Source organism: Sphaerodactylus townsendi, linkage group LG02, assembly GCF_021028975.2.
Source record: "Sphaerodactylus townsendi isolate TG3544 linkage group LG02, MPM_Stown_v2.3, whole genome shotgun sequence".
NCBI lineage: Eukaryota > Metazoa > Chordata > Lepidosauria > Squamata > Sphaerodactylidae > Sphaerodactylus > Sphaerodactylus townsendi.
This window is the reverse complement of record NC_059426.1, coordinates 131334753-131350421: the sequence shown is the minus strand read 5'-3', so window position 1 is coordinate 131350421 and position 15669 is coordinate 131334753. Positions and strand designations below refer to the sequence as shown.

The 15669-nt window shown below is 41.6% G+C and overlaps 1 protein-coding gene across 3 annotated transcripts in view; it reads right to left on the bottom strand.

Moving 5' to 3' along the window:
* The window catches only part of DPH6 (diphthamine biosynthesis 6), a 273005-nt gene that overhangs the window by 182810 nt on the left and 74526 nt on the right, over positions 1-15669 (bottom strand). For all 3 annotated transcript variants that reach the window (XR_007243639.1, XM_048486218.1, XM_048486219.1), the window contains exon 6: positions 1919-1980. Coding sequence is in view for 2 of the 3 variants with exons in the window: in XM_048486218.1 (XP_048342175.1) it covers positions 1919-1980 (62 nt within the window). In the remaining variant the exon portion in view is untranslated. The remainder of the gene's footprint in view (positions 1-1918; positions 1981-15669) is intronic.

Below are 15669 nucleotides of genomic sequence, written 5' to 3'. Positions count from 1 at the left end.
TCTAACAAGAAGCAATTTAGAAACCTGCGAGAATTGATTATTCCCTTGGGGAATCCCCTTGCTCTTCTGCAGAAATCTCTGTTCTGAGCATGCATCTAATTTTAATTTTAAAAAATCAGAGTGCCTCATGGACGAACCAGACAAGACAACAGTGGTGATTGTATCTTCTATGCTTTTAGGAAGGGTGGTGTTAGCAGGAACCATGGACTAGACTGTGGCTACAAAAATAAAGAATGTTACATCTTCAATCAACTGGTCCCTATCACTTGCTCCCCCAAAAAACTGCTATTTGATCCAAATAGGAAATATATAGGTACCATATAGGATGAATAGCAGTTTTTAGGAGACCTTTTAAAACAGGAAAACCACCAACGGAAGCAGGATTAACCTCCTCTGTCTGCTAATCCACCCAATTTAGTTCCATAATGCTGCAGTTAACAATATTTTAAAAATAGACCTAATTGCAGATCATCAACCACGAGTTAACCAGGCATGGAACAAATTCAGATACGAAGGATGAATTCCCCTTTATTAAGTGTATATGAGACTTTAAGGCAGCTATTTTTGTGCTTAAACAAGCTAGGGGTTGACAAAATGGCAAAAACGAAGGACATTTGCTGAAATTGGCCCATTTTCTTTTGATGCAGCAGTCTCACTTTCTGACATACATACACCACCCCCTGATAGAATTCAAAGGAAATATTTTTAGAACTATAGCCTTAAGTTCCTCTGCAGCTGGTGTTTATATTTCAGTTACATTAAGCTACAAAGCTAGCTAAATAGCTAGTAAAATATTTATCTTCACTGACTTCATAGCCAAAAAACCCACTGCACACAATCCACCAAAAATGAGTATTTACCTGTCCTGAAAAAGTCTTCATACTACTGTATTAAGTGACTTCAGAACAGCTGAGATACCTACATCAAATAGTAGATCTCAGTTACTGTTGTCATTGTTCTATTACAAATCGGCATAGCAGGATGAAATAGCTACCCACCTCAACCCTGGCAGTGAGGACAACCAAACCAAGGTCTCACTGCAAAATCTACATCAACCAACCAAGCATAAGAGGCCCCTGTGTCACTGGGGAGGTAGACAAGTACAGGTATGGGGAAGGATGATGGAGGTCTTTGATGGCTAAGTCTAGGAAGGGGATGCTCAAATTCAGGCCATTTCTGCACAGCGGCAGGAAACGGCTCTCCACCGGCATAAGTCATGCTGGTGGATGCACGAGACCATTTGCACAGTTTCATGCGGGCAGCACCAAGGCTGCGGTGACCTGCAGAGGCAGCTCCACATGGAGCCGCCCACAGGTCATCCCGTTCACCTACCTCTCCTCACTGCATAGCTCTGGACAGCTGGAGGGATATGCCCACACTGCCCTCCGACTGGGTTGGAGAGCAGTGTAGGCATGTCCCTCCAGCCGTCCAGAGTTGTGTAGGGAGGAGAGGTAGGTGAATGGGAAACCAGAGGGGCCAAAAGCGGCGCCCTCATGCTGGTGCACTTCGCAACACGCCGGCAGGAAGACATCGCGTGGGGGGGGGCAAGCGTGGCGCTGCTGCAATGCAGCAGCACCAGCTGTGCGAACAGTGCCCCAGGGATGGTGTTTTCACTGTCCCTAGGGGGCGATTTTACACATGTGCAGAAACAGCCTCAGTTTCAAATCAACCTTTTTGTGCACAACCCAAGTAGTTTCAGAACATCAATCTAATTCTCCATGTGTGGATACTTATATTTGGAGACCAGAGCCATGAAAAAAAACAAGACAAATCTATCTACAAACCTGAAAAATGCCTCAAGTTTGTAGAAAAAATAAATCTAAAAAAAGATTGTTGCTGATTTCTTCCACATAGACTTACTACATGTTTTCTTTCCTGAAGCACTGAATGTTTTGAGTATTCTTCAGATAATACTTACTTCTAAAAGATAAGGTTCCATTTCGTCCAATGTTTTTCCTAGATGTTTATCTGGATCTAAACCTGCCAAGAGACGTTAAAATATATTTTAGAGAACAAAGTACTGCAAGGGTGTCAAAGTTTACTTTAAAAAAAAGAAAGAAAACTGGTGCTTTGGAAGCCAGTTCCTGTATATCAAAAAATACTATTGAGACAAACATAAATGTTCTTAGTCAGGACTCACTCACTTATTCCCTTTGAACAACTGATTTTCATCCTTGGGAAAAAAAGGTTCATTTCCTTTGCCATGCACATCAACTGGAAAATGCATTGTTTCCCTGCCTACTTTCCATTCAGAGAAATTTCATCAAGGCAAAAGGGAACATGGGCAGTACCTATTTATGACCACGAAAACAGTCCATGGGTACTATACAGGCAGCCATGCCCAACAATTTACATGAAACAATTCAGTGTAAACAATGTACTAGTATTTGATGCCAAAGATTGAATTTAGAAACTGATGTATACACAAACCATGTGAATTATAAATGAAATATATGCCTTCCTAAAGGCAATTCAAGGTGACAGTTCTAGGCTTTATGAGTACATGAAGCTTGCTGCTTCAGGCCAAGGAAGATCTTTGGTTTCTCAAGGACAATACTGTCTATTCTGCAGTGGCTTCTTCTGGGCTCTCACTGGGCTCTGTTTAGTTGGAATAGGTCCAGGCAGGTGCTATCTGAGACACAAAGAGTGATGATCCATTCCCTGTACTAGCAGCAGCACTATCTCCCTCTACAGCAAATAGTGACCCACACATACAGAGCCAACAGAAGGTGGATGTGACAGACTTCCACAACATAGGGAGGCATAAACAGAGGGCACCATGTGGAGAATCATTCCTGCCATTGTGGTTAGCTGTCATGGTGTCAATGTCCTTAATGGTGAGAGGGATAGGTCACTTGATCCAGCTGGGGCAGATTCCTGCCCCCACTGTCTGTGACACCCCATCACACCACACAGGTGCCAATGTGAGTGATGGCATCCTTGCAGGCCCATCCTCACAGGTGTGTGGGGCTGGCTCAGAAACATCAGCCAACCTCAACAGCCAGTTGCCCTTGCCAGGCAATGGGGACCCAGACCCCAGAGGCGATGCCAGACATCCCCTCCTCCATCTGGTTGTTCCCATGAGGACCTGATACTGGCACCGAACCTAGCTCCCCGTCCAGTCTTCCTAGGTGGGAGTCAATGGACAAGTCAACATCCATACTCACTGTTGCCTTTCAGTTTGTTCCACATTGGTCATCTTTCTCTCCCCTTAGCTTTCTATGTTGAAAATGCTTGAACCCCTTGATCATTTTACTTTTCTGAACTTTTCTTATCTCTAGGATATGCTTCAAAGTTCTTTCTCTGAATATTTTTTTCAGTAAATTTAGTTTTAAAAAAAAGTAATATAATTTTAATGTTATTATTTTCTTCCAACAGGAACACTTTTGGGCTCACACTTCTGAGCTGAGATTATATGCAGAATAGCCTTACAAGGCTCTGTTACTGGAAATCCATTCAGTCCATTTAAAATCATTATTGCAGATGTGTCAAACTCAAGGCCAGCGGGCCCTCCATATAATTATATCTGGCCCTCGTTAACACATACTTAAAGTCCCATTGTCTGGCCCGGCTAGCCCCCAGGGTGTGCTCAGGTTGCTGCCCAAGGGGTGGGGAGACAGAGGGGGAGGGTCCACAGTGTGCGTGGGCAGCATGGGACCTGGGGAAGAGCAGTCGGGAAAAGGCTGCAGCCGAGGGAGCCACTTGTACCTACTCAAACCAACGGTGGGAGCGTGAAGTTTGCAGCCTGCAGAGAGGGACAAAGGAGGAGGCAACTCAGCTAAGCAGGCAGGCCAGGCGCGGGGGTGGTGGTGCTGGGCGGGCTGCTCCGTCCCCTCCCTCCCTGCACAGAGGCTCTGAGGACAAACTCAGACCAAAGTCCCTAAGATAGGCTGAAATAATTTTTTCTCCTCCAGGAAGTTGGCAAGCAATCTCCAGAGAGGCTTGTGCACCAGACTGCAACTAGGGGAGAACAGAAGATAGAAGGTGGGAGGCGTTGGGGTTTTGTTGCGTGTTGCATAGCATTCGGTTCTTATGGTAATGTTGCAAACTCGATTCAAGTCAGTGGGAGATGACCGGGGGGATGGGAGGGCAGGTAGGCAGGCAAGCGGTCCTGGTTTTGCAACTGAGCTCGGTTGCAAAACTGGGACCACTTGCCTGCCTGCCTGCCCTCCCATCCCCCCCCCCCCCCTGGTCATCTCCCACTGACTTGAATCAAGTTTGTAGAAGGGAAACGGCACTCAATATAGTTCTGTTTGGCATGGAGATGTTAAAGCAAATGGCTAGTGTTTGATAAACACCCCACTCTTACTGTTAATAGACAGCTTTAGACAATTTCTTGACCAAATTTCACCCATGTGCAATAGTGGCACAATTAGAAAAGGAGCTATTAGGTTTTTTTATGAAGATGATTAAAAGCACATCACACAGGAGTTGTCTCACTGATGAACACCTGCAGTTCATCCTGAGAATCTCCACAACACAGAACCTAACCCCAAACATAAACGAGCTTGTTGCCAAGAAAAGATGGCAAGCATCAGGCTCTGACAAAATGGCATAAGAGCAAAGATGTAACTTTTACTGTAACATTTATGATGTAACTTTTACTTTTATGGAGAGCAAACTATTTTAAGTTTAAGTTTATTTTGGAATGATATCCTGTGTTTCGATGTAGATTAATGTTCAAAAAACGTTCAGTTTCAGTCTGTTCAATAAATGTTTATCCTGTTTGGCCCACGACCTGAAGTGTCCTTTGAGTTTCCCCCCCCCCCCCCGCAATTGAGTTTGACACCCCTGCATTATTGTTATAAATTCTACTTACTGAAAAATGAGAGTTCACAATATTAATGATAAAAATTACAGAATCTTACTTATGTTTTAATTATTGATATTTTTGCTCTTCTTAATGATGGATCTTAGACAAATAAAGCAAGAGAAACAACAATAAAATTAATCACACTGCATTTTTTTCCTCTATAGGGTCAGTAGGGGTGAAGGGAAAGGAGGAAGGAGAAGAAAATCTGGATGGATGGATAAACCCACAAGACTGGGCATTTGAAAACCTCCTTGCAGAATTAGGAAATTAATTAGGAGGAAGAATCATAATTTGCAGCGCTGACATCTATTTTACTTGACTTGCATGTATCAAGGGGAAGCAATTATGATTCAATTAAAATATTCAGTTTTATTACTTTTCTGACTGACCTTGAAGTTAATGCCCATTTTATTTAATTGCATCATCTATGAATAAATGTTAACCCTAGCATGTTATGCCCCATTATTTTCAGTACATTTTTCAACTCGCCAAATGAATTATATCAGTCAATTTATTATGCACTGTCAAGAAAGAAAGCAAAGCTTTATTTCTTTAAGACAATTCCAGTTCCCAGTAAGGAGCAACATCTTAAAAGGTATAAAACATGGTTTAACAGCCCCATGTAAAGTTAATGGTACAAAATTCCCATGACCTGGAGTTCTACTGAAAAATCAGTTTGCAAAGGGACCAGTAATACAAAGCAGTGGTATTCACACAGTGGCTTAACAGCAACATGTGGCTCTTTGACATGCCACCTGGTGTTCTTCTGAACACCACACGCCAATGTGGAACCTACCTATGTTTCATGGAAGTATGCAGGTTCTTGCTCAGTAGGGCTTGTGGTTGGCAAGTAGTTCCCACCTTGAAACAGCTGATGTCAGAGTTAACAAATAAGTTGCAAGCTTCTTTGAGATGTGGGTCATACACCAGGGATAGTATATTTGCGGCTTTTTCAGCTGATGGAAACTGTAAATGTGGCTCTCTGTCAACCACAGAATGAGAACCACTGGCATAAAGAATATGAAATGCAATTTCTAGTCTGCCTGATTTAAAAAATATTTTTATCCATATTTACATCTATTTTTGAAACATCTCAAAAGTTGCCTCAAGCAGGTCTCTGGAGAGGTAGCATTCAAGGTTTCTAAATACATACTTATTTATACAATCTGTTAAGAGATTTGGTAAATAAATAGCTGTAACTATAAGATTCTTGAAACATTCTAAAGGCTGGCACGGAAGTCTACGAATATTTTGTTTAAGTTAAATCACAGAGGAGAAGGAATGAAGTATAAGTTTGAGTGATTATGGCAAGGAACAGGTTATTAGGTTCTGATCTCATGCAGTACTTCACTGGATTTGAGAGCAGTACCTGTGAAAAAAAGTTACTTCGGCTGCCCCTTTATAAATCAAGCAAGAACTGCACACTCACATAGCCAGCAAGAAGCGACTGTTTTCTAGCCATGTACTTGATAATTTACCCAACAGTTGCAAGTGATAGCAAAATGGGTTACTCAAACTCAAAACTCAAACTCAAAAACTGGTTAAATGGCAGGAAGCAGAGAGTAGGGATAAATGAACACTCCTTGCAACTGAGGGAACTGAGCAGTGAGCTCCCACAAGGTCAGGTTGGAAATGAGGGTCAGCAATGTAGAATCCAAGTTTGCAGATGATACTAAATTATTCTGGAAGTTAGAAACCAAGGCAGATGTTAAGAACGGTGGACTCTAATCTGAAGAACCAGGTTAGATTCCTCACTCCTCCACATGAGCAGTGGACTCTTATTTGGTGGAATGGATTTGCTTCCCTGCTTCTACACATGAAACTTGCTGGTTAATTGGGTTAATTACAGTTCTTCAGAACTCTCTCAGTCCCATCTATCTCACAAGATGTCTGTTGTAGGAAGAGGAAGGGAAGGAGTCTGTAAGCCACTTTGAGACTCTTCTTCTTAAAATGGGTGTGTGGGCAGGCACACACAATGGGTGTGTGGGCAGGCACATAGCAAATTAAGTTCAATGTGCTTAAGTGTAAAGTAAACCATGCTGAACTTCATTTGTGCAACCAAGATGATTGTGGTCAGAACACCTTTCCTCTGAGGAAAGCCTAGAGAGTTTAAGACTTTTCAGACCAGAAAAAGGGTGGTTAAGGTGAGACAGGATAGAAGTTTATAAAATTAATGGCAAACTTGCTGGGGGTAGAGACTCCATATCTCTTGTTCCTCCCTGGGCCAGCCACTAGACACTGGGGGATTTCACTATCATCCCTCCATTTTCCCCCACGTTTCACATTTTTCTGCAAATCTGGGACACTCTCCCCAAGTCTGTAGGAAAATGTTTGTACAAGGTCCCAACCTGTGGATTTAAAGTATCTGCAGATGGGGGCATATTGAAAATTAAAGACACTGAATTACAACCATAGTATGCTGCTGTTCAACCGTAACAGTTTTTAAGTAATAAAATGTTGTCAGGTTGTCAGAGATCATGGACGTAGGTAAGGGGGGGTTCTTTGGTTTGAACCCACCCCATTCATGTCCGAAGCTCCGCCCCTCCGTTTGTGGGTTTTAAAAACATTTTAGTGCTTTTTCAGTTTTTGGCCTGTAGGGGGCGTATTGTTTGGGTTAGCAGCACCAAACTTTCAGGGATTGTTTGGGGGACTCTCCTGATGATACTACCTGGGTTTTGTGAAGTTTGGTCCAGGGAGTCCAAAGCTATGGACTCCCAAAGGGGGCGCCCCTTCCCCCATTGTTTCCAATGGGAGCTAACAGGAGATAGGGGCTAGACCTTTGAGGGTCCATAACTTTGGACCCCCGGAACCAAACTTCACCAAACCTGGGTGGTATCATTTAGGAGAGACTCCTAAAGATACCCTGAAAGTTTGGTGCTTCTAGCTTAACAATTGCACCCCTGATAGCAGGCACCCCCCAGCGTTTGGGACTCTTTAGTTTGGAGAGGAGACGTCTGAGGGGGGATATGATTGAAGTCTACAAAATTATGCATGGGGTAGAAAATGTTGACAGAGAGAAATTTTTCTCTCTTTCTCACAATACTAGAACCAGGGGGCATTCATTGAAAATGCTGGGGGGAAGAATTAGGACTAATAAAAGGAAACACTTCTTCACGCAACGTGTGATTGGTGTTTGGAATATGCTGCCACAGGAGGTGGTGATGGCCACTAACCTGGATAGCTTTAAAAAGGGCTTGGACAGATTTATGGAGGAGAAGTCAATCTATGGCTACCAATCTTGATCCTCCTTGATCTCAGATTGCAAATGCCTTAGCAGACCAGGTGCTCAGGAGCAGCAGCAGCAGGCCATTGCTTTCACATCCTGCATGTGAGCTCCCAAAGACACCTGGTGGGCCACTGCGAGTAGCAGAATGCTGGACTAGATGGACTCTGGTCTGATCCAGCAGGCTAGTTCTTATGTTCTTATGTTCTTAATTTCCCCAGATTCTCCTTTTAAATCCACCCCATTTGGCATGGATTTAAAGGGAGAATCTGAGGTCCTCAGTTTAGAAGTAGAAGAAGAGTTTGGCTTTATATCCCCCCTTTCTCTCCTGTAGAAGACTCAAAGGGGCTTACAATCTCCTTGCCCTTGCTCCCTCTCAACAAACACCCTGTGAGGTGGGTGGGGCTGAGAGAGCTCCAAAAAGCTGTGACTAGACCAAGATCACCCAGCTGGCGTGTGTGGGAGTGCACAGGCTAGTCTGAATTCCCCAGATAAGCCTCCACAGCTCAAGTGGCAGAGCAGGGAATCAAACCCGGTTCCTCCAGATTAGAATGCACCTGCTCTTAACCACTACGCCGCATTGAAAGTGATGCTGTTTCGGGGTGGGGGATAATCCACCCCCAAACAGCATCACTTGCAATGTTGTTTAACTAGGGACCCCAGATTCTCCCTTTAAGGTGGATTTAAAAGGAGAATTTGGGCTCTCTAGTTTAAACACCATTTAAAGTGATGCTGTTTGGGGGTGAATTCCAGCATCACAGCGGCTGCCCGGGGAAGGGGGCGCAAAACTCAGATTTTGCACTGGGCTCCATTTTCCCTCTATGCCTCTGCCCAGAGGGGAGGGGCAGGGGAGGGGCAGGGGAGTCTGCCATCCCTGACCTCGGAGAGCTGCTTTTATAAGCTCTAGGCCAGGGGCGGGGCTTGGGGAGGCGTGGCCATGCCCTAGGGGTGGGTGGGGGTGTGGCCCCACCCAGAACCCCCCCATAAAAAATCTATACCTACGTCCCTGTCAGAGACAATTTTGCCCTGACAATAACAGACCCCATTAAGCTGACTAATCATTGAAGAAGATAAATTCTATATTTTGACAGCTGGCCAGCCTAAGAATTTAAAGGTAAAAAGATAAGCCTTTTTTTTTTTACACAAAATCTGTCCTTAGAGTAGCAGTGTCAAACAAATTTGGGCTAATCCAGTTGCCTCACCCCTACCTCTGTTCCTCCTCAAATGCAGAGATTTTTTCCCTCAATTACTGTTGCTCTAAGCTAATGGTACTACCTCTCAGAAACCCCAGCAATGGTGATTGTTCAAGATGTAAGGAAAGAAAGAAATGAATCAAATTAATCTTGAAGATGTTGTTGCTTTACAAGGTCCACAGTAGTGGCTACAGAGAAATATGTCTTCCTTCCCCAAAATATGTGGTCAGGCTTTTACTTGGAAGTCTACCATTTTTAGTTTTCCACCACAACTTACTGCTGCTGCTCTGCATTTCTTCAACTAAAGGTAAATAATCGTAACTTAGAAAGACCCTGTCCAATAGAACAAATGCAAGATGAAAAGTAACAGATCACTTCAGAAGGGTAAAGAAAACATAGAAAAGGGACTGCAGGACTAAAATGTCTCTCACTTCATAACTCCAGCCACTTATAAGGCACTTTAAAAGTCTGTTCAACTGAAGGTATGGATAAATTATTTTGGTATGTCTCCAAAAAAACAGCTCTGAAAACCCTATAGGAACAGGAACTGAAAATCCTATAGGAACAGAAACTAAGCACAATTTTGCAAGGTTGTTCTGGGAAAATGTTGCTGTCCATGTGCTGCTCTAGGTGGCAATGCTCCAATCTGACAAAAAAAATCTATATATAAGTTGTTTGAAATAAGCTAATTTTGTCAAAGTCAAGTGTACAAAGTCTTGTCTCTGTTGAAGAAAAAGGCGGCACCAGAAAATAATGGCTTAGTTTAATTAATTCTGAAAAAGCTCTGAAGAGGAACATCCTGTTTAGCTAAAGAAGCACCATGTTCTTTTGGAAACTATAGACGGCAGAAATCAGTTGCAATAGGACAAAATTCAGGTCCTGTGTAGGTGGAGAACAACAAAAAAGCAGAAAGACTGCACAGGTCCTTTCAAAATGTGTCTGGTGATGGGTTGTGAAAACACCATGAAGAATTCTGTGGGTGGATGATAAGATGATGTGACAGATAGAAGGACTCTGACAGAAGGCATCAAAAAGTCGTGATGTTTCAGATTGTAGAGAATATCCTTATAAAATGCAAAAGGAGAGAAGATACAAAAGGAGAGAATCACAAGCCAAAAATGCTTGCCATTTAGGAAATAACCCAATTTAGTGAGGCTATCTGGGTTTCATCAGGGCAAGTGTTACATCAGACCAAATGGAATGGTCACCTCACACTGTGATGCCAGTATGGGGTGTAAATATAAATAAATAAATAATGGGGGCTCCAAGCAGCTTGCATACTTACAAAGGAACAAGATTTGATGGTGCTGGCAGTTGCGGGTTTTCCAGGTAGCTGTGGTCTAATAGTTTTTGCTCCTAACTTCTTACCTGCATCTATGACTGGCATCTTCAGAGGCCTCTGAGCTTGCCAGTCACAGATGTGGATGAAACATTAGGAGCAAAAACTATCAGACCATGGCCACACAGCTCAGAATATCCACAACAGTCAGTTAATTCTGGCTGTGAAACACTTTGACAATACAATAAGTTTCTGATGAAGTAGGCTTGGACCAGGAACCAGGGAAGAAAGGTATAGGTTAGATTGACAATCCAAAGAATAAACAGAGATTGAGAACTATACAGGCTCTTTGTCAGCTTCCACACAGTTTCATAAATTTCATCATCAATATATCTAATTCTCCATCTGGCACCATCTGTGGACACTTGAATCGAGAAATTGGGGCCAAAGTCCCAAGTTTGCAGGAAAAAATTGAAAGCTAAAACATATACACAGTGGGCAAGGGGTAAAAATCCTGAAATAACGGAAACAGTGCCTGTAGCTTTAACATTTGCCCTATGTTTGTTGCTAGTTCAATCCTTGGTTTCTGCCAGTAAGAGGAAGGACCTTTTATCTTTTGCCTCTGATGGACGAATAATCAGAACCAGGAATGCTAACAACAACCATGCAACTTGCTATCACCTGATTGCCATGACACCAAGAACTGGCTGCTTGTATAAAACTGACAGTGCCTTCTATCTCCATCCGAAAAAATATCTGCTTGCTATTGTTCAAAATCAGCAAGCCCCACAAAAGCCAGTGTGGTCAAGTGGTTACTTTCTGGCTGGGATCAGGGAGAGCCAGGTTCAAATCCTTATTTGGCATGGTGTCCACTAGGTGACCTGGGGCCAGTTACACACCCTTAGCTGAACCTACCTCACAGGGTTTTTGTGAGGATAAAATGGAGGAAATGATGCAAGCTGCGTGGAGCCCCCATTATTTATTTATTTATTTATATTTACACCCCATACTGGCATCTCCAAGCGACTTACATAATTAAAAGCAATTAAAAACCCAATAAAAACATCAGTAAAATATAACAAAGTTACAATGAAATAGCCTTAAAATAACGCCCGCCTTAGACCAGCAGCTGTAGAGGGGGTTTTCAGGGAGGCTAACCAGATGCTTAGGAAAAGTGGAGTATAAATGAAATAAATCAATAAAAATGTAGCTGAAGATGGGGACAAAAGGTAGGTTAATGAGAGGGAATGAGAAAAAGAAGTAGAGAAATGTTAGGATACAGGGGGCAGCAAAGAGGAGTAAAAGAGGAAACGGGGTGGGAAGGGGGATACAAGGGAAAGGACTGTGCTCCCACTCTGCAATTCTTGGAGAGTTCTCTGCTGTGCAAGCAGGATGAGCCTAGAACCAGCACAGTATAGCTGGCTGGCAGGTGGGAAGGAGAAAAGGAAATCATGAAAAGGTGAGGCTGGGGCGCTTTCGTGAAATGAAACGAGCCTCCCCACTTTTTATTTCATTTTTTATTAATGATGAAAAAAGTCAATGGACAAACATCAACATTGATGGAATATCAACTGAATTATGCTATAATGAAGTCTGGTGAATATTTCCACGAATTGATTATTATTAGCTAACTGGTAAATTTTCATCCGTGTCACAGCATGGCTTCATGGAAAGAGATTAACAAAATGTGGCCTCAGCCTCTGTCAGCAGAACTTTTACTGACCAGTGAGTACCCTGGAGGTTTAAACTAATTTATTGCACTCCACTAGTCTTGAGGAAATGGCACTGCACCCTCAAGTTCAGAAATCAGGGATAGATGTTGGCTGCTTTGGAAGGATCCAAGCCATATGTCATAGAGCATGTGAGAGGAATCTGCCAAGTAAAACATGACTGGAGAAATACACTCTCTGGGGAGACAAAGGAAGATAGAGAGTACCAATACATACAGCATAAACTATAGAAAAGTGGCTAGAAATGAAATCTCATAATTACTTGGGTTTTTAAAAAGTCAACTATATCACATATGTTCATTTTGTCAAAAAATAGCCAACACTTGTAAAGGTCTACATATGCTTACTTAAATCTATATATAAGCAAACCCCTTCAGAAAACACTAGACAGATCAATCATTCTGATTTTGTTCAGAGTTTTTCTGCTCTACCAACATGCCACACTGTGAAGAAACTTGGTGAATGCTATAGCTTTGATGTTCAAGGGGGAGTGAAAGGAAAGTTTCCCCATCAATGTTGTTTGCAAAATATAACACCCACTGACTCACATGGCCTACTTTAAAGGAAAAGTTAGGGTGAATAGCTCACATGTTTACCATAGATTTCATTCTATTGCCTTTCAACAAAAATAATTTTTGCTATAGCAAATGGCAAAACAGAAGGAGACAATATGGTTAACCACAGGAGGCACATATAGACTCCAAGTTCTTTTGACATGTGCATATGTAATAAAGCAAGGACTTTGTATAGAAGGGAAAGCAAATTACCAGCATGTATTTATGATAGCATCCCATCTGCTTTCATCCCATTGAAAAGGCTCAAGAAGTATAAGTCGCAGAGAGAGTTAAAATAGGAGAACAGAATTACCATTGAACAACCATGAGCCTTTTTTGTAACTTTTTGTGCATATAAGTATACAAGGCTTTATAACATAAAAGTATTATTATGGAATAAAAGTTGTTATATTCCACTATGATTTACAGGCAGAATGGAAACCTTAAAGTATGGAAATCTCAAAGTATGAAGTCTATTCATACGACAGACCTTTGGGGTGAGAGAAAAAACAAACTTTTACTGGAAGATGATTATCTAACTGGCCTATCTAACTGACCAAAGAGCAAAACTGGTACAAAGAACCACTCATATTTTCATTATTTATAGTCTTCATTTCTCCCTGAGACTCAAAGCAGATTACACAATGTTAATCAATGTGATGATACATCTAATAAGCAATGTAATAGGAGTACGAATTCTAGAACTTTGAAGAGCTGTCATCTGAACAAAGCATAAGTTATTAACATGACATGTTAAACAATTTTGAAAATGAAGGTATGGGTTTTCTGGGTTTTCCTAACATTTTGCCTGCATCTGTGGCTGGCATCTTCAGAGGATCCTCACAATACCCTAGTGATTCCGGCCATGAAAGCCTTCGACAATACAATTTTGAACATGGTATTACAACTACAACCACAGAAACAGTACATCTCCCTGTTATGATATAGCCCCATTTCCTTTCCAAAAATGCCCTCCTGTACAATTCTTTTACACAGTCTTCCAACTGCATTGTTCAAAGACTGACCAGTTCCTTTTACATCAACTTTTAGAGTGACCAAGCCTTCAAACAGCTATCACTTTGCTTCCTGTTTTGCTTTAAGTTGTCCAACCACTGTAGTTAATTGCTTCTATCAAATTCCTTCTTTCACCAGTTTATGGTTCTACCAACAGGAATCTCAGGCAAGTATCTGAAGGATCTCATACTGGCCAAATCCTGAACTCCTTGAACATACTGGCCAGAAGCAAGCTTTAATAGCTCCACCACTGTTGCAGGAGTTGCTTGGCTCCTGCCCTTCAGAAGAAATATTGATTGTTATCAGCTCACCATTTTGCTCTTCCCTTGCCACAGAGACAATGGATAAGCTGATGCTATTGTTGGTGTAGTTGATCAGGTCTAAACTGAAATGCCTGTATAGAGCTGGCTCATGCCATAGCAACCACACGGCTTAACTTGTCTTGAGCCATTTAAACTTTCCTGTTCTAGATTAAATCCCGCTATTCCTCTTCTGCACAATTTACCTCATCTGTGCCTTTGTAAATGGTTCCAATAGTCCACTGGGTTATTTTTATCTTATTCTGCTAATGATGTCACATAGAAGATGAAAATGTGAGGGAAGCTGAAAGGTGTCTCCTTCAGTGCCATTTCTCCCAAAACACATCTTACAAATATCACTTTGATTAATGTTAATAATGAACTGCTTTACTGAATGAATATATTGAGGAAATATGTCTGGAAAAAGAAAGGTCAAACACATTTACATTCCATGGGGCAAGAAAAGGCTACAAAATCCTGCGTACCAGTGTAATTACTGTAGTATGAGCAGGTTGAGTGGCAAACAAGGATTAAAAAAAGCTAGGGGAAAGGTAATATGATATCCTTTACTACAGAACATGCCAGGCATCCACATAATTTTACAACATAGTTTTAAAATCCATCAGATACGCATGCAAGCCAAATCATTTAAACTAATTTTATTGAAGATAACAGCCTTTCTGAAGGCTCAATATTAAAATGCCTTCTTTAATTTCCAAGATAACTTACTATTAGAAGAATAAAGAAAGATATATGTGCACTGCTTTTGCACATGCTCTTTAAAAAGTTGTGATAAACACCTCGTATTATTGGCAGGGGTGGGGGGAGCTACCCTGTGAAATTAAATGCTTCAAAATGTCAAGACACTGTATTTCAGCTTTAATGTAGAATGACTATCTCAGAATTTTGCAATGCAAAAGCATGCTTAAGATGTGAGCAAGAAGGGAAGGGATACAAATGGGGAATAATTTGATTTTTTTGGGGATAATATTTATTTCCATCAAAGAATGTGTACGCATCTAGAAAAAGAGTACAAATGAATACCCATGCGTAGCCAAATGTTAGTCTTGGCTTCCGTATTCATGTATGCAACATGGAAATTAGTAGTCTACCTTGTAGGTTTATTGTAATAATTACAAGAAGATAATATGTTTGGAGTACTTTGGAAAACAAAAGCACCACATAAATGAATCATCAGGTTGCACTGAAATTAGAATGCCATCCTCTCTTTTTTGTTTACTTAGTTGCCTGCTGCTTTTTAGTCCTGCTCTAGTTCAACTTATCTCTTGGATGTGGTTCTTTAAGATTGTATATCTATCCTTTCCATTAGTATCTTGACCTATAACTTGATTAAAAAGCCCTATTATGAGGCACCTATTATAAGGCACCCTACCTGTGCAAGCATATTGGCAGTAGTATAAGCACATACATCCACCCACACAACCAATATCTTACAGCTCTGACACTCCCATCAAACCAACTTCCTTTTTGTGAGGATGGCCAAGTAGTAACAGGTTAAGTAGTAACAGATGTGGTGTAGGAGGTTAAGAGCTCGTGTATCTAA